General features: G+C 61.4%; 1 protein-coding gene across 4 annotated transcripts in view; it reads left to right on the top strand.

Annotated features, from left to right (window-relative positions):
• PXN (paxillin) overlaps positions 1 to 15,354 on the top strand; it is a 45,213-nt gene extending 29,859 nt beyond the window's left edge. The window contains exons 2-15 of one of the 4 annotated variants that reach the window (XM_037052243.1): positions 3,887 to 4,113; positions 4,374 to 4,477; positions 4,885 to 5,021; positions 5,121 to 5,322; positions 6,112 to 6,247; positions 7,713 to 8,612; positions 9,482 to 9,757; positions 9,961 to 10,260; positions 10,769 to 10,870; positions 11,105 to 11,275; positions 11,358 to 11,531; positions 12,104 to 12,185; positions 12,322 to 12,470; positions 13,284 to 15,354. In XM_037052243.1, coding sequence (XP_036908138.1) covers positions 3,887 to 4,113; positions 4,374 to 4,477; positions 4,885 to 5,021; positions 5,121 to 5,322; positions 6,112 to 6,247; positions 7,713 to 8,612; positions 9,482 to 9,757; positions 9,961 to 10,260; positions 10,769 to 10,870; positions 11,105 to 11,275; positions 11,358 to 11,531; positions 12,104 to 12,185; positions 12,322 to 12,470; positions 13,284 to 13,550 — 3,227 coding nt within the window. In that variant the 3' untranslated portion in view covers positions 13,551 to 15,354. The remainder of the gene's footprint in view (positions 1 to 3,886; positions 4,114 to 4,373; positions 4,478 to 4,884; positions 5,022 to 5,120; positions 5,323 to 6,111; positions 6,248 to 7,712; positions 8,613 to 9,481; positions 9,758 to 9,960; positions 10,261 to 10,768; positions 10,871 to 11,104; positions 11,276 to 11,357; positions 11,532 to 12,103; positions 12,186 to 12,321; positions 12,471 to 13,283) is intronic. The other 3 variants (XM_037052239.1, XM_037052240.1, XM_037052242.1) reach the window with 3 other exon arrangements.
• Positions 15,355 to 15,996: the final 642 nt, after the last annotated feature.

The following is a 15,996-nucleotide window of genomic DNA, read 5'->3' as shown; positions in this document are numbered from 1 at the left end:
TGCTGGCAGCCGGGGCCTGCAGCCAGGGAGTGAGTCCTGTGGATCTCCGCAGCTGCGTCACTCTTGGTCGCACCTTCAAATGATACTGTGCCGCAGGCACCGGCGGGAGGCTTGGCACCCAGCCTGCCTCCTGCTCCTCCTTGGACCCTGCTCTGGCCCTCCAGCTCAGCCCAGCTTCCGGGCATTGAATCTTACCCTGGGCCTGGGGGTGGGGGCGGGGGGTGCTGGGCTCCAGGGGCTTCCTCAGCCCGAAATTCCGTGATTCCGCGAGGTTACCTTCGGTTACTCCCAGCGGCGGGGAGCCGGTGGGCCAATAGCGCCCTCTGGCGGGAAGCAGCGGAAGGTCTACACCCCTTCGTCGCCAGGGTGTAGCTGAGTGGCCTTTGGCCGGCTGTAGACTTGGCACGCAGGGTCCTTGCCCCTCTTGGCCCCCAGTTCGGAGAGGAGAACCTCTCTCTCCACACAGACGTTGGAAGGGACGTGCCAGGGCCTTCTTCACGTGGCCAGGAGAGGCAAAAAGTTTTCAGAATCTAGGTGGTTTCCTCCAGAAAGGGGCTGGGAAGCCCCAGGCAGAGCTTCCTTCCGTAGCTGGATTGGTGCATTCCCCGTGGCTCTGAGTTGCTGAGAGGGTGTCCGGCCTGGAAAGATGCCGAGGAAGTTGGAGGCCTTCCCTAGCCTGAAGAGTGAGCCCTGACTGCTTTCATTACCATGTACATGTTCCCCTCGGCCCCCTTTTCTGGACACCTTTGGTGTCTGAGTTGGAGGAACCTCTGAGCCTACCGCTAGGGTATTCAGGGGGTGGGTTCCAGGCAGTGGCTGTAACTGAGAACTGGGGGACCCCCCTCTGGGGCGCTGCCTGCCAGTGGACTCCTCTGTGTGGTCCTCCTTCCGCCACCTCTGTTTACTCAGGCAGAGGAGTTGGCTGAACTTGGAAGGACACTTTGGCCTGTGACCACCGTACAGCCACCAGGAGGTAGCAGGCCCCGTGGCTACCTCCCGTATTTCCAGCTCTCTTCCCTGACGTGTTTATAGAGGGTTTCGGGGGACAGTGACACCACACCCTGTCTACTCTCTGAGCAGAGACGCAGGGTGGTGCGAGAGAAGAAAGCTACACCGCAGACCCTGTGACTGTGTGGCCCCCCTGGGGTTCCTCTCTCCCATTCAGAAGTTTGGAAGATGGTGTGCCCTTCCCCTGACGTCCACACGCATTTCCCTTTCAGTGTTTCTTTATTAGTTTGCTTTTCCCTGTGAGGTCGTCCTGTCCGTGCCTTGCCCGTACCCTGCCCATAGAAGTCGTAGGAGAAGTTCATACTTTGCATCCTACCCTCATCTCTTTGAAGGAGGATTTTTTCCCCTGAATTTCACAAAGCAAATAAGAGCTGGTGCTGGCAGCTTCATGTGTGTGCTAGATCACCTGCCCCCTGTAAACCTCGCCAGCTGACTGAGGAAACGGGGGCTCAGGGGAGCTACGTGATTTTGCTTCCTGGCCATGGATGATGGAGAGAGCGGCTGGGGCTTGAGCTCAGCTCTGGTTCAGCTCCAGAACTTAAGCTCCTTTGTCCCTGCACAGCAGGACTGCGCCTTCAGACCACCAGGTGTATCCGTGTTGGAAGAGCCCATTGAAATCATGAGCCAGAATCCAGCCCCTAAACCAGCAGGCCAGCCGGAGAGCCGTATCGCTAGTGACGAGGGAAGGCGTTAGGTGCAGAGAGCCTGGCATCCCTGCCTCAGACGGTCTGACGGAGAAGGTTAACCATCTGTCTTCCGCTGAGTGTTTGGGGCCCAAGAAACCCAAGTGCTTGTCCAAGCTGTGTCACTTCAACTTGCTTTGGCCGCTGAGCCTCAGTTTTACCATCTGAACCAGTGCTGTTGAGAGAGAGGTAACCCAGGTGAGGGCTCCAGCCTGGCCGCTGCCCCTGCTGCCCGCAGGGGTTGCGCTTGTTGCCTGCTCTGGGGAGCCCTGTGGGGTTTCCCGTCTGACCCCGCCCATGATGAAGAAAGAGGAACCCCACCCTTGCTGGATTGGGCCAGAGAAAACAGGGACTCTGCGTGAAGCCAGGCCAGGTGTGGCTGCGGAGAGGCCACTGGGATTGGCCCCAGACGCTGGTTCCTTTTCTGCTGTTACCTACACACTGACTCAGTCTAGTTCCGGTTTGCTGGAGGGAGGAAGTCAGATCTCTTCCAGAGGACCTGGAGTGGGAGGAGGCTGTGGACTGACCGTCCTCGGAAGTCGGGAGATCAGGGCTGGGCTGCGGGGCCTGGGATCCTGGGCCTGGGAACAGGCTTCCCCCTCTGAACCACTGGGTAGGAGCCAGCGGTAGGTGTGGCTGGCCTTGGGGGAAGGAGACCCAGGCAGGCAGCTGGGAGGAGGTGCGGGCCTTCAGACCAAGCCTGGTGAGGGCCTTGCTTCCCTGTTACTTTCTTCGAGCCGGAGCAGGGTGGGGGACAGGGCCACAAGGAGGGATCAGCCTGGCAGCCCTGAGAGCTGGGGCCCCATCCTTTGGAAAGTTGTACCCCTTAAATAATGGCATCATGTGGTACTCACAGAAGCCTCTTGCAGGCCGGATTTTTGGGCTTTGGGGCTTGGGAGGAGTCAGGCTGTCCTGGCAGTCACTGGCTTTGTGATCTGGGGTGAGTCCCACCACCACTGACGCCGCTTTCCCCATCTGTGAAGGAAGGATCGGAATTCCACCTCACGGGGCAGTAGGAGGATCATTAATGCAAAAGTGCCCAACACTGCCTGTCACTAGTGCCTGTCACTAGGAAATGGCAGTAAGTGCAGCCACAGATTTCTCCTGTTTTTATCCCAAGGGCCAGGGACTGAGTCCCCTGTAGGTCACTAGAGAGGTGAGAGTGAGGGAGCCCCTGAGTCCCGCAGGAATGAAGGTGTGGCCATGGGGCCAGGCTCTCTGGTTGTGGGGCTGGTGGAGGTCCTGGGAGGGAGGGGTGAGGAGGAGGGAGGCCCGCAGTTGCTGCCCCTGCCCCTCCTGCTGTGCCCTTATCTGGAGGCGGGGGGTGGGGGGGGGTGGGGGGGTGGGGGGGGGATGGTCCAGAGCCCCTCTGTCCTCTGCCCTGTGCCAGAGCAACGAAAGCTTGCACCCGAGGACCGGTTCAGCTCCTTCGCTGCTGCTGGTAAAAGCAGAATAGGGGGGCCCTGGAGCCTCTGGGGCCCGGCTGCTTGCCAGGCTTCCGCAGAAACAGCCTACCAAGCAGTCTTGCCACTGTGCGTCCCACCCCCACCCCCCCATGCCACACTCCACCCTGGCTGGTCCAAGGAGGTAGGGAACACTGCAGCAGCCTAGTCCCAGCTCCCACCTCCCCACACACCTCACGCCATAGCCTGAAAGGAGCCTGAGCCTGGGGTTCTGCTTCTAGGTGGTCGGGAAGGCAGGTACCACCCCAGGGGCTCCCCCAGTGTGGAAACTGAGAAAGCTTAAGCTCTTAGAAATGAAGTGGGACCTGGCCCTGCCCGGCCCCTCCCAGTGACGTGGGGCCCCTCCCACCCGCTCTCCCCGCCTGGCCCTGAGTTCCATAGGCAGGCAGGCATTTCTGACTCCCAGCCAGCCAGCTGCATGGCCCTGTCCCTGTCCGGAGGGGACGCAGGTACCCAACTCCCAGAGGTAGGAGAGCCTCAAGGGCAGCCCCAGGAAACCCCCAGAGCGCCTTCAGATTGGGGGCAGTGTGAAAAGAACAGCTTTGGGAGCTGGTTCTTAGCCAGGCGGGGCTGAGCTGGTATCTTCCTGACCCGAGGCCAGTCATTTCTCCCATGGGTGGGGCAGGTGCTCCTATCGTTAACTCTGTGTGCGGGCAGGGAGGCCACTGCTGCTGGGGAGTTAGTTCCTGGGTTCCCTGCTTCTTACCCGCTCCCTGGGCCTTTTCTCTGCAGACGCCCTGCTGGAGGACTTGGAGTCCACCACCTCCCACATCTCTAAGAGGCCCGTGTTCTTGTCTGAGGAGACCCCCTACTCCTACCCAACTGGAAACCACACGTACCAGGAGATTGCTGTGCCGCCCCCTGTCCCTCCGCCTCCGTCCAGTGAGGCCCTCAATGGTGCGCTCCTTGACCCGTTAGACCAGTGGCAGCCCAGTGCTTCCCGATTCATCCACCAGCAGGTAGGTGGGGGCAAGAGGCCGAAGCTCCCCGAGGCTCTGCGGCTAAAGCAGCTTGTCTGGCGGTGGCGTGGGGAGCCAGGGGAGCAGCAGGCTCAGGGGAAAGGGAGAAGGGCAGGGAGCGTCTGGCCCTCCCCACCAGACGCCACGTGAGGGGCAGTGACCAAGCGTTAATCACCTGCCTCCAGTCAGTGTGGAAATTCCCTGGAGCTGCAGCCTTCTGGGGGGGCCCGGGGCGGCTCTGAGCACTCCCCTTCCTGCAGCCCCAGTCCCCGCCGCCCGGTGCCAAAACGTCCAGTGCCTCCGTCCCCCAGGACAGCGTCGGCCCTCCGTGTCCCCGAGCCGGTGAGGAAGAGCACGTCTACAGGTACTGCCACAGCCCCTGCCCTCCCGCCTTCTCTTGCTCAGAAAGCCTGGGGCCAGGCCAGGGCTCAGGCATGGCCGCAGTCCTGTGGAGGTTAGGCCTTGAGGTTCCTTGGACGAAACCACAGATGTCCCCAAGGCTCCCGGCCAGCCCATGATGCCCCTTGACTGGCCTGGTGGCCCTATCGCTGCCATCTGCTGCCTTTTCCATACATATGTCAGCTGTTACGTCACCCCATGTAGTTGAGGAGTTGAGGCAAGACTTCCTCCCTCCCCTCTTCTCACCACATTCCTTCCCCATTCTCGGTCCTGGAGACGCAGTATCTCCTCTCCTTATTCTCCTGGAGAATTCAGGGGGGTCGCTCGAGCTGCGGAGCATCTCTCAGTGTGACTTCCCTTTGTCTCTCAAAGCTTCCCCAACAAGCAGAAGTCGGCTGAGCCTTCACCTACCATGATGAGCTCCTCCCTGGGCAGCAACCTTTCTGAACTTGACCGCCTGCTGCTGGAGCTGAACGCTGTGCAGCATAACCCCCCAAACTTCCCCACAGGTGGGGCTGGGTCGCTGGGGAGGGGCCTGCCAGACCCCCGGGCCTGCCTTCTCCCCAGAGGGCTTGGGTTGAAGTAGCTTTCTCTCTCCCCTTCCCAAGATGAGGCCAACTCAAGCCCCCCGCTGCCTGGGGCTCTCAGCCCTCACTATGGCCTCCCGGAGAATAACAGCCTGCTGGGCGTCCAAGCCGGGCCCCTGGTGAAAGAGAAGCCCAAGCGGCAGGGGGCCCGCGGCCTGGAGGACGTGCGGCCCAGCGTGGAGAGCCTTCTGGACGAGCTGGAGAGCTCGGTGCCCAGCCCCGTGTGAGTGCCCGCTTCGCCCCCATGTCACCCCTTTCCTCCGAGAGGGCCTGTCGTCTAGCAGGCCCTGCTCCGGGCACTCGGGGGAGGGGCGTGATGAGTGACACAGTGATGAGACACCATTCCTGCCTTCCACCAGCCACCACCGGTCAGGAGAGTGAGCTGCCACGCCTGCCGAGGGTGCCTGTAGCTTAGTGGCTGTCAGCACAGATTTTGGAGCTGCACAGTGGGGTCCAGACCTTGGCTCTGCCCTTGCGAAGTGTCTCTCAAGCCTTAGTTTTTCCATCTGTAAAATGGGGTCAGGGCTGTGGGATAGTGGGGATAAGGCCACCCACCTCAATAGGGTGAGACCCAGTCCTACGTTCTGGCTTGTAGCAGGTGATGTGGATGGCGAGTGCTTTCTAAGTGTTAGTTAGCTCTTCTCAGTGTGACCTTGTCATTGGAACGATTGCACATGTGCATATAGCACCGAGGAGAGTACATGGTGCTCGGTCTTGTTTAACTGGCCAGCTTGAACTTGGGCTGGAGGACTAGAGACGTCTTCCGGCAAAAGTTGTCATTTGAGCAGCCCTCTCTTCTCCATGTTGGCTCACCTCCGGGCTCCCTCCCCAGGCTGACAGCAACCCCCTCTCGCCCAGAAGAGACCAGGAGCTGGCGGGCTTCCCCGGGCTGGGGGTGGCGGGATCCCAGTGTCGGAGCTGATGCCTTGATCTCCGGGGGCGGGGAGGGCGGCTCTGGGGGCGCACGGGGCTGGACCCCGGGGTCCCTGCTGATGTCGTGCCTGCCCCGCAGCCCCGCCATCACGGTGAACCAGGGCGAGATGAGCAGCCCGCAGCGGGTCACCCCCAGCCAGCAGCAGACGCGCATCTCGGCCTCCTCTGCCACCAGGGAGCTGGACGAGCTGATGGCCTCCCTGTCGGATTTTAAGGTGCCCCAAGGCTCCTCTTTCTTCCTGCCCCTTGTCTCCCCCGTCCTTTTCCTCCCATACCTCAGTGTGAGGAGCTGGCACTTGGCCCCTCAGCTTGGGTGTCTTGCCCTGAGCCAGGGACCCCGCAGTGCCCTGGCCTTACCAGGGAGTGGGGGAGGGACGGCCGGGCCTGACTGGTGGGGACTGAGCTGCCTCCGGTCCTGTGAAGGCAGAGAAGTGCTCAGCAGGGACATTCCTTCCCCAGGGTGCTCCCTGCTCCCAGCCACCCAGGGCAGGGGTCAGGAGCCTAGGACAAAGGGCCCTGTGTTGATGGCTGGTCTTGGTGGGGGTGGGCATTCTCTTTTGGGTCATGTGGGACTTGGGATCCTGCGCCTGAGAAGTCATCCGCCCCGGAGCCCCGGTCCTCTTTCCTTCTGCCCCCGGCTTCTGCATCCCCGTGCCTCTTTCTCCAGCTTCCTCTCCTACCCCCTCTTCCTCCACAGGCCTCTGAATCCCCCGCAAGTTCTGTCTGTGGGAAACCTAATTCCTCAGGCTACTAGGCTAGTCCTGCATGTGGCGTCTTGCGCTGCACCACCCCCCCCTGCCCCCAGGGCCTCCCCAGGCCAGCCAGGCTGGAGATGTTTCATTGAGAAGATGCAGGGCCTCCATGGGGATTAATATTGACTGACTCTCCAGCAGTTGCTGATTGCACTTTCCATGTGGGTCGACCTTTGGTGCATGACTTAGGGAACCCGAGAAGGGGAGCCGGTGGGCTGTGTGCTCTTGGCCCTGATGGTGCCTCCAAGCCTCTCTTCGGCTGGGGTTTTGTGGGGGGGGGGGCGGTGGTAGTGGGGCTGGGGAGGGAGGGCGAACTACCACAGTTCTGAGCAGCCAAGGTCAGAAGCAAGCCTGTTGGGCCCAGGCATTGGCTGAGAGGAGCCACGCCCTGGCGCCCTTTAGAATGGTGCTCCTTTCTGAGAGCCAGCTTCGTGCTGCCCGCGGGCAGCTGCACGGGGTCTAGCTGCGCGCCTAGAGCAAGGTCTGGGGATGTGGGGAAGCTGCGTTTTTGTCTGGGAGGGGCCGCACTGAGAATCAAACCACAGCTGGAAGAGGTGGAACGGCTGATTCTCCCCGATGGGGCCCGGGCCTACCTCCCTGGCCACGTGTCTGCCGTGGCCACCGCTCCCTAGTCTTCCTCCCTCTTACCTACTCTCCCTGGGGTGGCTTCACGGGCTTTGCTCAGAGGCTGCTTCTGCTGCCCGGGTCTGATGGGGGCCAAGGACACGGGGCCGAGGAAAACCTTGCTGGGTGCCTGGATCCGCTGCAAGGTCCAGGCCTTGTGCTTCACTCTGCAGCCACCCTGCTCAGCACAGAGGGCGGCTCTCGGAGCTCGGAGCCCAGCCCGCCCGATGCAGTGAGCTTCTTTCCTCACCTCTCCTCTTTCTTTCTCTCCTCCCCTCTACCTTTTGTCTTTCTCCTCCTCCAGACCAGCTCTTCGGCTGTGGCCTTGAACTCCCTGGGGCTGCTGCCTAGCTCAGCTCCGTCCTCACACCACATACTTTCTTCTTCTTCTCCTCCTCCTCTTCCAGAGCCTTCCATTCCTAAACCCTTCCCTCGAGGCCACGGTCACACCCCAAAGGTCCTTGGCGTTGAGGATAATGATCATGGAAAGGGCCTTTTAGCTCCTGTGGCCCCCAGCTGGCTTGATCTGGCTGGCCTTGGGGTGACAGCTGGCTTTGGGTTGACACCTGACACTCCCGACTCAAGGTCTTCCTCTGCAGAGGGTTCTCGGGGGCCATCTGTCGCAGAGAGCCAGGCTCAAGTTTGCAGGGATGTGCTAAACCTGACCAGTGAGCTCCCCAGGGCGCCCCCAGGCCACACTCTACTCAGAGCTTGCTGCACCGGTCCCCAGGGGGCTGGAGACCTCCCAGGGCTGTCAGCCAACCCTGCGGACCCAGAGGAGGCCTTGGCCGCCACACAGGAGCAGCGGTGGGTTTTGGAGGCACTAAGGGCCGAGACTCCCTGTGGAGCTCTGCCCAGCTTCCAGGAAGTAGCCGAGCCGGCTCCTGTGGCTGTAGCCCGTCAGGCCGTCTTCCCAGATACCTGGAGTCTCACGAAGGGAGGTGGACAGCTGAGGGAGAAGGCGAGGCCAGAGCCAGCGGGGCCAGGGGGCAGCCGCCCTGCCCCAGTTGATGCGGAGCAGTTAGGTGGAGAGACGCCCACGAGGGGAAGCCCGGTCAGGCCAGCCCAGGGGCCCGAGGCACACCGGAGGCCAGAGGGCACCACCGAAGCTGCTGCTGAGGCCACGAGGGAGCAGCCGGAGCTTCCACATGCTGTGGTCGTGGACACGCCCAAGACCACCGAGAGGATTTCCACCTCCGGCCAGGCAGGCGCCAGCTTGCACTGCTGCCAGGCCTGAGTGTGGGCCACTCCTGGCTAACTGCATGCCACCTCCCAGTCTGCGCATGTTTGCCTGAGTAGCGAATCCTGAGATACCGTGGCCTGGGACCCTGCCACCAGGCCTAGGCCGTGGTCTCTGTGGGACCGGTGGAGCTCCCTGGGCCTGGGAATCTCTCTTGGTGACAGCCCGCTTTTTGTTTAAGGCTTTTTCCTTTGGATGAACTCCCCTGACACCCGAGGCTGTGTACTTGGAATGGTTAAAAGCATGGGCTTTGGGACCACGTAGGACTGACTACGAACCCTGACCCCAACACTTGCTGCTTGTGTGACCTTGGGCAACCCCCCACCAGCCTCAGCTTCTCATCTTTCAAATGAGGGTAATAATAGACCATTTCTCCCCAAGGTTGTCCAGAGAGTTAAATGAGATAATGCCTGGAATGTGCTTAGAATACAGCACGCGGTCCTCAATACGCCGTGGCTGATGTTACTGGTAGTATTTGCTTCTTGCTTGATTAAAACTTCGTACCCTTTCCAAAAACAAAACAAAAGACCAAAACCACTACAAACCAGTAGGTTATAAACAAGAAGCAATAACCCTGCGAGGCAGCCGTCTCACCTTGTTTCAGGGATAGAGGAGCTGAGGTCCCTGCAAGTGAACTGTCTTGCCCAAGGTCAGTGCCGACCTGGAGCTGGGTGCCGGGAGTCTGCTGTGCCCCTGCCTCCACCGCACCTCAGCTTGGCTCTTCTCTGGCGGTTTTGTTGAGCCCTCCCTTGCCCCGGCGCCTGAGTGTGGACTGAGAGCAGCATCGGCAGAGCCCAGAGTGGGGCTGTGACGGCTTCCCCTCCCCCTCTCAGATCCGCTCCGTGATCAGGAGGAGCCGGGAGAAGGGCCACGCGCACCCCATGTCCCGGGAGCCCTCCCCTCGCCGCCGGCTGGACCCCGCCACCCTGAGCAGGACCCCTTCCCAGGAGCGGCTCATTGCAGAGCTGCAGGGTCGGCTGGGCCTCCAGCAGGAGGCAGAGGAGGCTTCGGGGGCTGCGGGGTCCTCCACCGAGGACTGGATGACGGAGGGCGTCGTCATCACCGTGCAGCCTCGAGGGCGGCGGGCTGAGGGGCAGCTGGTAGAGAAGGTAGTGGGGAGACGCCCAGGGCCGGCCCGCAGCAGGGCAGCTGGCGTCCTGATCCCTCCCAGCTCTGGTCAGAGGGGAGCTTGGGGTGTGTCTGGGTGGGCGGGTCAGCGTGGGAAGGCCCTGGGGATGCCGCCTCCGTGTCCTTGCTTGCTGAGCCGATGTTTCCTCCATCTTCATCTGCCTCCTTCCTTCCTTCTCCCCAGGTGGTTTTTCCTCCCGGCTCTCCCATTCCCCTGAGAAGAACCTTCCCTGTTCTGCCTTCTCCTCCTCCTCCTGTCCCTTTACTTCAGCCTCGCAGTGAGGCCATGGCCAGCTGCTCCTCTCCCCAGCCCAGCCTGCCTGCCCCATCCACCCTGGGGCCCTCATCTCTCCCCTGTTGGTCTCCTGGGGTCCAGAATGCTGGGGCAGAAGTGCAGGGGCCCCTCTCTCCCCTTCCTGCGCGCCACACTGTGAGGTCCGTGGGCTGCCAGACAGATGAGGACCCGCTCTTCCCCCCGATGCAGGCAGGCCCTGGGGCCCCGGCGGCACGCGTGCACCTGCAAGCCCAACGCAGCTCCCGAGTCCTTCCCAAGAGGAAGGACTTTGAGCCCGGACCCTCACTTAACCCGATGTCCATGCTCCTGCCCCCAGGACGTCAGCGGTTCTCTTGCTTGCTCCTTCCTCCTGCCCCTTGCGCCTGCCTGGGCCCATCTGAGGAAGCCAGCCCCAGAAGGGAAACCCAAAACGTGTTCCTCACCCGCAGTCCCCGGGCCTGGTGCCTGGGGAGCCTCTTCTCTCTGGCCTCAGTCCCCTCCCTCCCCGGGGCCCCTGCCTTTGGCTGGCTCACCTTCCTCTCTCTCTTCTCTTCCTGGGACACTCGAGACTTTTTCTCCCGAGTTCGGTACTGCCAGTGGGTGGGGGGTGGGGATCCTCTCGTCCTAAATTCCCTTTTGTGAAATGGTCCAATGACATGGCCTCTTCTTTCTTCCTTAACTAGAAAAAAGTCTCACCCTTGTCTCTCCCCTATTTAAGACCCAGGGCCTGGAGCACAGAGCAGATGGAGAGCTGCGCTGGGCGGCTGGCCGGCCTCCGAGTGGCAGGCAGAGCAGTCCGGAAGGGCGGCACGAGGGAGGGGTCAGTGCTAAGGCTGGGGTCTCAGTGTCCTGCTTGCTGTGTTTCCCTGGCCTCGGTCAGGCCAGTGTGGTGCCCTGAGCCTCTCCGACGGCAGGGACGTCTTTTGGATGCCACCGCCACTCCAAGGGCTCTTGAGGCCCCTGGGAGGGGCTGTATTTCAAGCCTCTGTCGGCCCAAGTGTCCAGACAGGAGAAAAGCCCCCAGCCCTGATCCATCCTTTCTCTGTCTCCACAGTTCATGTCCCAGGGGAAGACGGGGAGCAGCTCTCCCCCTGGGGGACCCCCAAAGCCCGGGAGCCAGCTAGACAGCATGCTGGGGAGCCTGCAGTCCGACCTGAACAAATTGGGGGTCGCCACGGTCGCCAAAGGGGTGTGCGGGGCCTGCAAGAAGCCCATCGCAGGGCAGGTGATGTGGGGAGGGGGCAGGGCAGGGCAGGGTGCTTCGTGGCTGGCCAGGGCCTTCTGTCACAACCGGCCTCCCTCCTCAGGTCGTGACGGCCATGGGGAAGACGTGGCACCCCGAGCACTTCGTCTGCACCCACTGCCAGGAGGAGATCGGGTCCCGGAACTTCTTTGAGCGGGACGGGCAGCCCTACTGTGAAAAGGACTACCACACGCTCTTCTCCCCACGCTGCTACTACTGCAACGGCCCCATCCTGGACGTGAGTCCTGGGCTGGGCGGCAGGGGCGGTGCCCGCTGAGGCTCCCAGAGGCCCTGTCACACGCCCGGGCTCCTGTGGCTAGGAAACGGCGGGGCTGGGATTTGAACCCAGGCCTGATGCACAACAGCCCTAATGCAGGTCGGGCCCTCCACGTCCCATCTCCCGCCCTCGCCAGGCTCCCTCGGGGAAGACTGAGAGGCTGGGAGCCCTGCCCAGATCAGTGGGGTGGAGTGCTGGCTCCCTCTCTGCCGCTGGGCCGAGACAGGGAAGCGCCCAGCCTCGCTGAGCCTAGGTTCCTTCACGTAAAGTAATCGTCACAGTCCAACCTGTGACCCCGTCTCGTGCGAAGACAAAGAGAGGGTGTCTGGCCTGGCACCTCCTCCAGTAAATTCGAGCTCTCAGTGGTACTGAATACAGTGAGGAGGGACCCCCATCTGGGCGACGTTTGCTCTTTCCCGGGCTGGGCGGCTGGGGGTGGGAAAGAGGGAGGAGAGCCTTGCCCGTGAGTCTCTGTGGTGGGGTCTGCCCCATGGGCCGGCGGCTTGACTCTGACCCCGCACTTCACTTTGCAGAAAGTGGTGACGGCCCTCGACCGGACGTGGCACCCCGAGCACTTCTTCTGCGCCCAGTGTGGCGCCTTCTTTGGGCCCGAAGGTACGGAGCAGCAGGCTGACTCTCTGCCTCTGCATCGGGGCGGTGGGGCAGGGCGGTGGGGTGTTGCTGCTGCTGGTGCTGGAGCTGGGGGTCTCACCTTTGGAGGCCTGACCCTGCCCCCAACCTCGCCCCTCAGGGTTCCACGAGAAGGACGGCAAGGCCTACTGCCGGAAGGATTACTTCGACATGTTCGCGCCCAAGTGTGGCGGCTGCGCCCGGGCCATCCTGGAGAACTACATCTCGGCCCTCAACACCCTCTGGCACCCCGAGTGCTTTGTGTGCCGGGTGAGCAGCGCCCCGGCTCTGCGTCCGGAGGGCCCGGCAGTGGGGACGGAGGGGCCTCCCCCACTGTGCTCTCTGATCCAGTTTGGAGGCCTTGTTTGTGGTTATCACTGGGGTGAGCAGGCCGGGGCTACGTCTCTTCAGGTCCAGTGGGTCCTGGGCCAGGGTTGTCCTGAGGCTGGGAGAGGCCAACAACGAGGCGACTGTGTCCCCAGCCTCGTCCTGAGTGGCAGCCCCTGGGGTGTAGGAGGAGGCGTGTGAGAACTAAATGAGATAATGCAAGGGTTTTGCAGTCTCAGCAGAATTGGCCATTGGTTTTCAAACTGAAATCTGGGAGGTAATGGGGGGCCATAAAGGTTATTGGGGATCCAGCGAGTGCCCTCTGACCAAATGGGTTTGGGAGACACTGTTCGCTGCAGGACTCCCTGGGGCCTTTAATGCCTAAGTGTGCGCGTGCATCTCCACAGAGGAGTGCGGGGTGCAGAGTTGGACCCACTTGGCAGTCCCAGGGCTTCAGGGCACAGTGTTCCAGCCTTCCATTTTGGTGCCAGGAGTCCGACCTGTGTCTCCCAAGTCCAGGCTGTACAGTTAGTAACTGTGTGACCTTGGGCAAGTCACTTAACTTTCAGGCTGGAGTTGCCTCCTCTGTTGGGAGAATTATGCTGCGTTTAGCGCTGTACTTGGCACACAGGGAACGCTTCACGAGTGGGAGAGTGGTGACCACAGCTGTCTCCTGCCCATGGAGCTGGGCACTGCCTCCGCCCCCTGGCCCAGGCTGAGCCCCCTTTCCTCCATCTCCCCCCTTCCTCCTGGCAGGAGTGCTTCACGCCCTTCGTCAACGGCAGCTTCTTCGAGCACGACGGGCAGCCCTACTGCGAGGTGCACTACCACGAGCGGCGAGGCTCGCTGTGCTCCGGCTGCCAGAAGCCCATCACGGGCCGCTGCATCACGGCCATGGCCAAGAAGTTCCACCCGGAGCACTTCGTCTGTGCCTTCTGCCTCAAGCAGCTTAACAAGGGCACCTTCAAGGAGCAGAACGACAAGCCCTACTGTCAGAACTGCTTCCTCAAGCTCTTCTGCTAGGTGCCCTCGTCCCTTTGTCCGGCCCTGTCCCCTGGCCCAGCCCCCCCCCCCACTGCACTGTGACCCAGAGGCCTCGCCCAGGCGTGAAGGGCCAAGCCCGACTGTAACTGGAACCCGTGTCCTCAGCTGTGCAGGGTGGCAGGGGGGCCTCAAAGGGTCCCACCTGTTTTCTTTCCCTCTGCCGGAGCCTCTGGGCCTCTCACTCCTGCGGCTGCCCCCAGGCCGCCAGCTCCTCCTCCCGGAGATGGGGTGCAGGCCCCCCCCCACCACAGACCCGCCTGGTCAGGCCAGCACCCCACGCTTGGAGCCGCCTCTTACTCCTGTTTCGGCAGCGGAGCCAGGGGTAGGGCAGGCAGGATCAGATGGGGTCTCTTTTTGTCTTTGTTTCCCTCCGACCAAATCAGCCTTGTTCTGAGAGTGTCGGGGGACACGGTTCCCTCCAGACCATGCCAGCATAAATCCGTCCATCCAAGGGTCGAAGTGCCCAGGGGCCACGGAAGGTTCCTTGTGCTCCTGCCCTTCCAGTCTCCCCAGGCCTGGGCGACCACCCCTCGCCCTCTGTAACTGCTCTGATTCTACTGAGACAGGCTTCTCCAGCAATAATGTTTTCTAGTCACTTCCTCCGTCTCTGGGGACGGCGTAGGCGGGGCGTTTCACCTCGTGCCTGGACACTGTACCGACTTTGATAGGTTTCTACACTGAGGTTTGAATTCGTATCGTCTGACTTGCTTCTACTTCTCTATCCAAACGATTTTGAAGAGATTTTAAAGACGTCCCCTTTTTGTAATGCCCTCCTGGCCCAATCGCCACCGGTCCTGTGGGCGACCATGGCGGGGGGCCGGGTTTTGCCTCGTGCTGCGGGCTTGGGGCGGGGAAGCCATTGCCTTTCATTTTTTCTCAGCATAAGCAGGTGAAGTGGGCGCAGCCCCGAGGCTCCCTCCCGCCCTTCACTTCGTGGCTCGCCAGGACTGTTTTATAAACTGCTGTATTTTGAAACCCCTCCCTTACTACCCAGGCCAGCGAGGTCTTAACCGAAACTGGCCTAAGGGTGTCTTGCCCTTCTGAGCCTAGGATTGTTGAACCTCATCCATCAAGTTCCTGAGGGAAGAGAAGGGGAAGGTGTACTTTGGGGGTGCTGAGCCATTAGGAGCGTCTGTTCCCCCATGACCTAAAGAACCCACGGGACATTCTTGGCTTCCTCACCGCTTCTGTGCGGCTCCGTCCGCCTCCTGGGGAAGGCTGGTGTCTCACTTTGACCGCTGGTCTTGTCGATTCCACTGGGCGTCACTTCCCCAAGCTTCCTGCCCTCCTTGGAAACTGGAGGTCTGGGGCATAGGGCCCAGGTTGCTGCAAGGGAGCGAGAGGGGATTCCGGGCAGAGGGCCAGGATCCCCCTGAAGCCGTGGGAGGCCCCTGGAGCTTTGTCCGCCAAGGATGAAGCAGGAGCCAGCAGGCCTGGGGTTCCTGGTCAGCAGAGAGGGGCCCCGGTGGGGTCTAAGGTGAGGACGACCCAGACCACTCTGCTAGCCTCACAGCAGAGGCCCAGTGTGCTGGGCTCTCTGGGGAGGTCAGCCAGGCCCCTCCAAAGGTCTGACCTCTCCACTTCTACCCATAGGCCTTACTGCTCAGTTTACAAGGACCCACCCGGACCCCTCCCCTAGAGGAACGGGTTTCTGCGGTCCACCCTCTGGGTCAGTGGTTATTTGATGATGTGATTTTAATTTTTCTCTCTGTAAACTTTTAACCTGGCCGTTCCCCATTTCAATTCCTGTGATTTATGCCAATAAAGTTTGCCACTATTTTGACCTGTGCTAGTGCCTTTTCCTTGTGGTTTGAGATTACAACTCAGTCCCAGAAGAGAAACCGTAGTCCCAAAGGGGAAACCAAACCAGCCCAGGGTCACAAGGACCGAGTTCTCTTACTTGGAGCAGAAAGCCTCGGGGTTGGGACCCCTGCCTCGGGGACTCTCGTCTGTGAGCGCAGGTCCTCCCGGCTCCCTGTGGGAGTTTTGTTGGTCAGGGAGGCTGAGGAACAGCTTGGTTTGGATCCAGGCAGGATTCCCCAAGGGCATCCTTACTGGAGCCTGTGTGTGGTCTTACACTCATTTGCAGATGGGGAAAGAGGTTCAGAGAGGAGAACCAACATGCAGCTGGCAATCTGAGCAAGTGCAGAGACAAGATGTAGGAACCTAAGGCTTGCCTCTGCCTGTGTTCCTGCACTGACCGCTCAACCCCCACCACGTGCTGGCACAACCCCCTGGGTGTGGAACCCTCCGGGGTGAAGGGGGCAGACTAACAGTTGGCGGTTGGGCCCTACTGCCCCCTGGTGGTTGTGTTTATATTTGCAGGCTTCCTCGCTCTTAGCCAGAATTTAGCCTGCTCGCTGCCCCTCCTCCTCTCGCCATACCCCGCCCCCGGCCTCCTCGAGAGCTTCCTGAACAGCTTTGT

The sequence above is a fragment of the Sturnira hondurensis genome, unplaced genomic scaffold (assembly GCF_014824575.4).
Source record: "Sturnira hondurensis isolate 20B ecotype Veracruz unplaced genomic scaffold, ASM1482457v3 Scaffold0007406, whole genome shotgun sequence".
In the NCBI taxonomy this organism is placed as follows: Eukaryota; Metazoa; Chordata; class Mammalia; order Chiroptera; family Phyllostomidae; genus Sturnira; species Sturnira hondurensis.
This window is presented reverse-complemented; position numbering and strand designations above follow the sequence as displayed.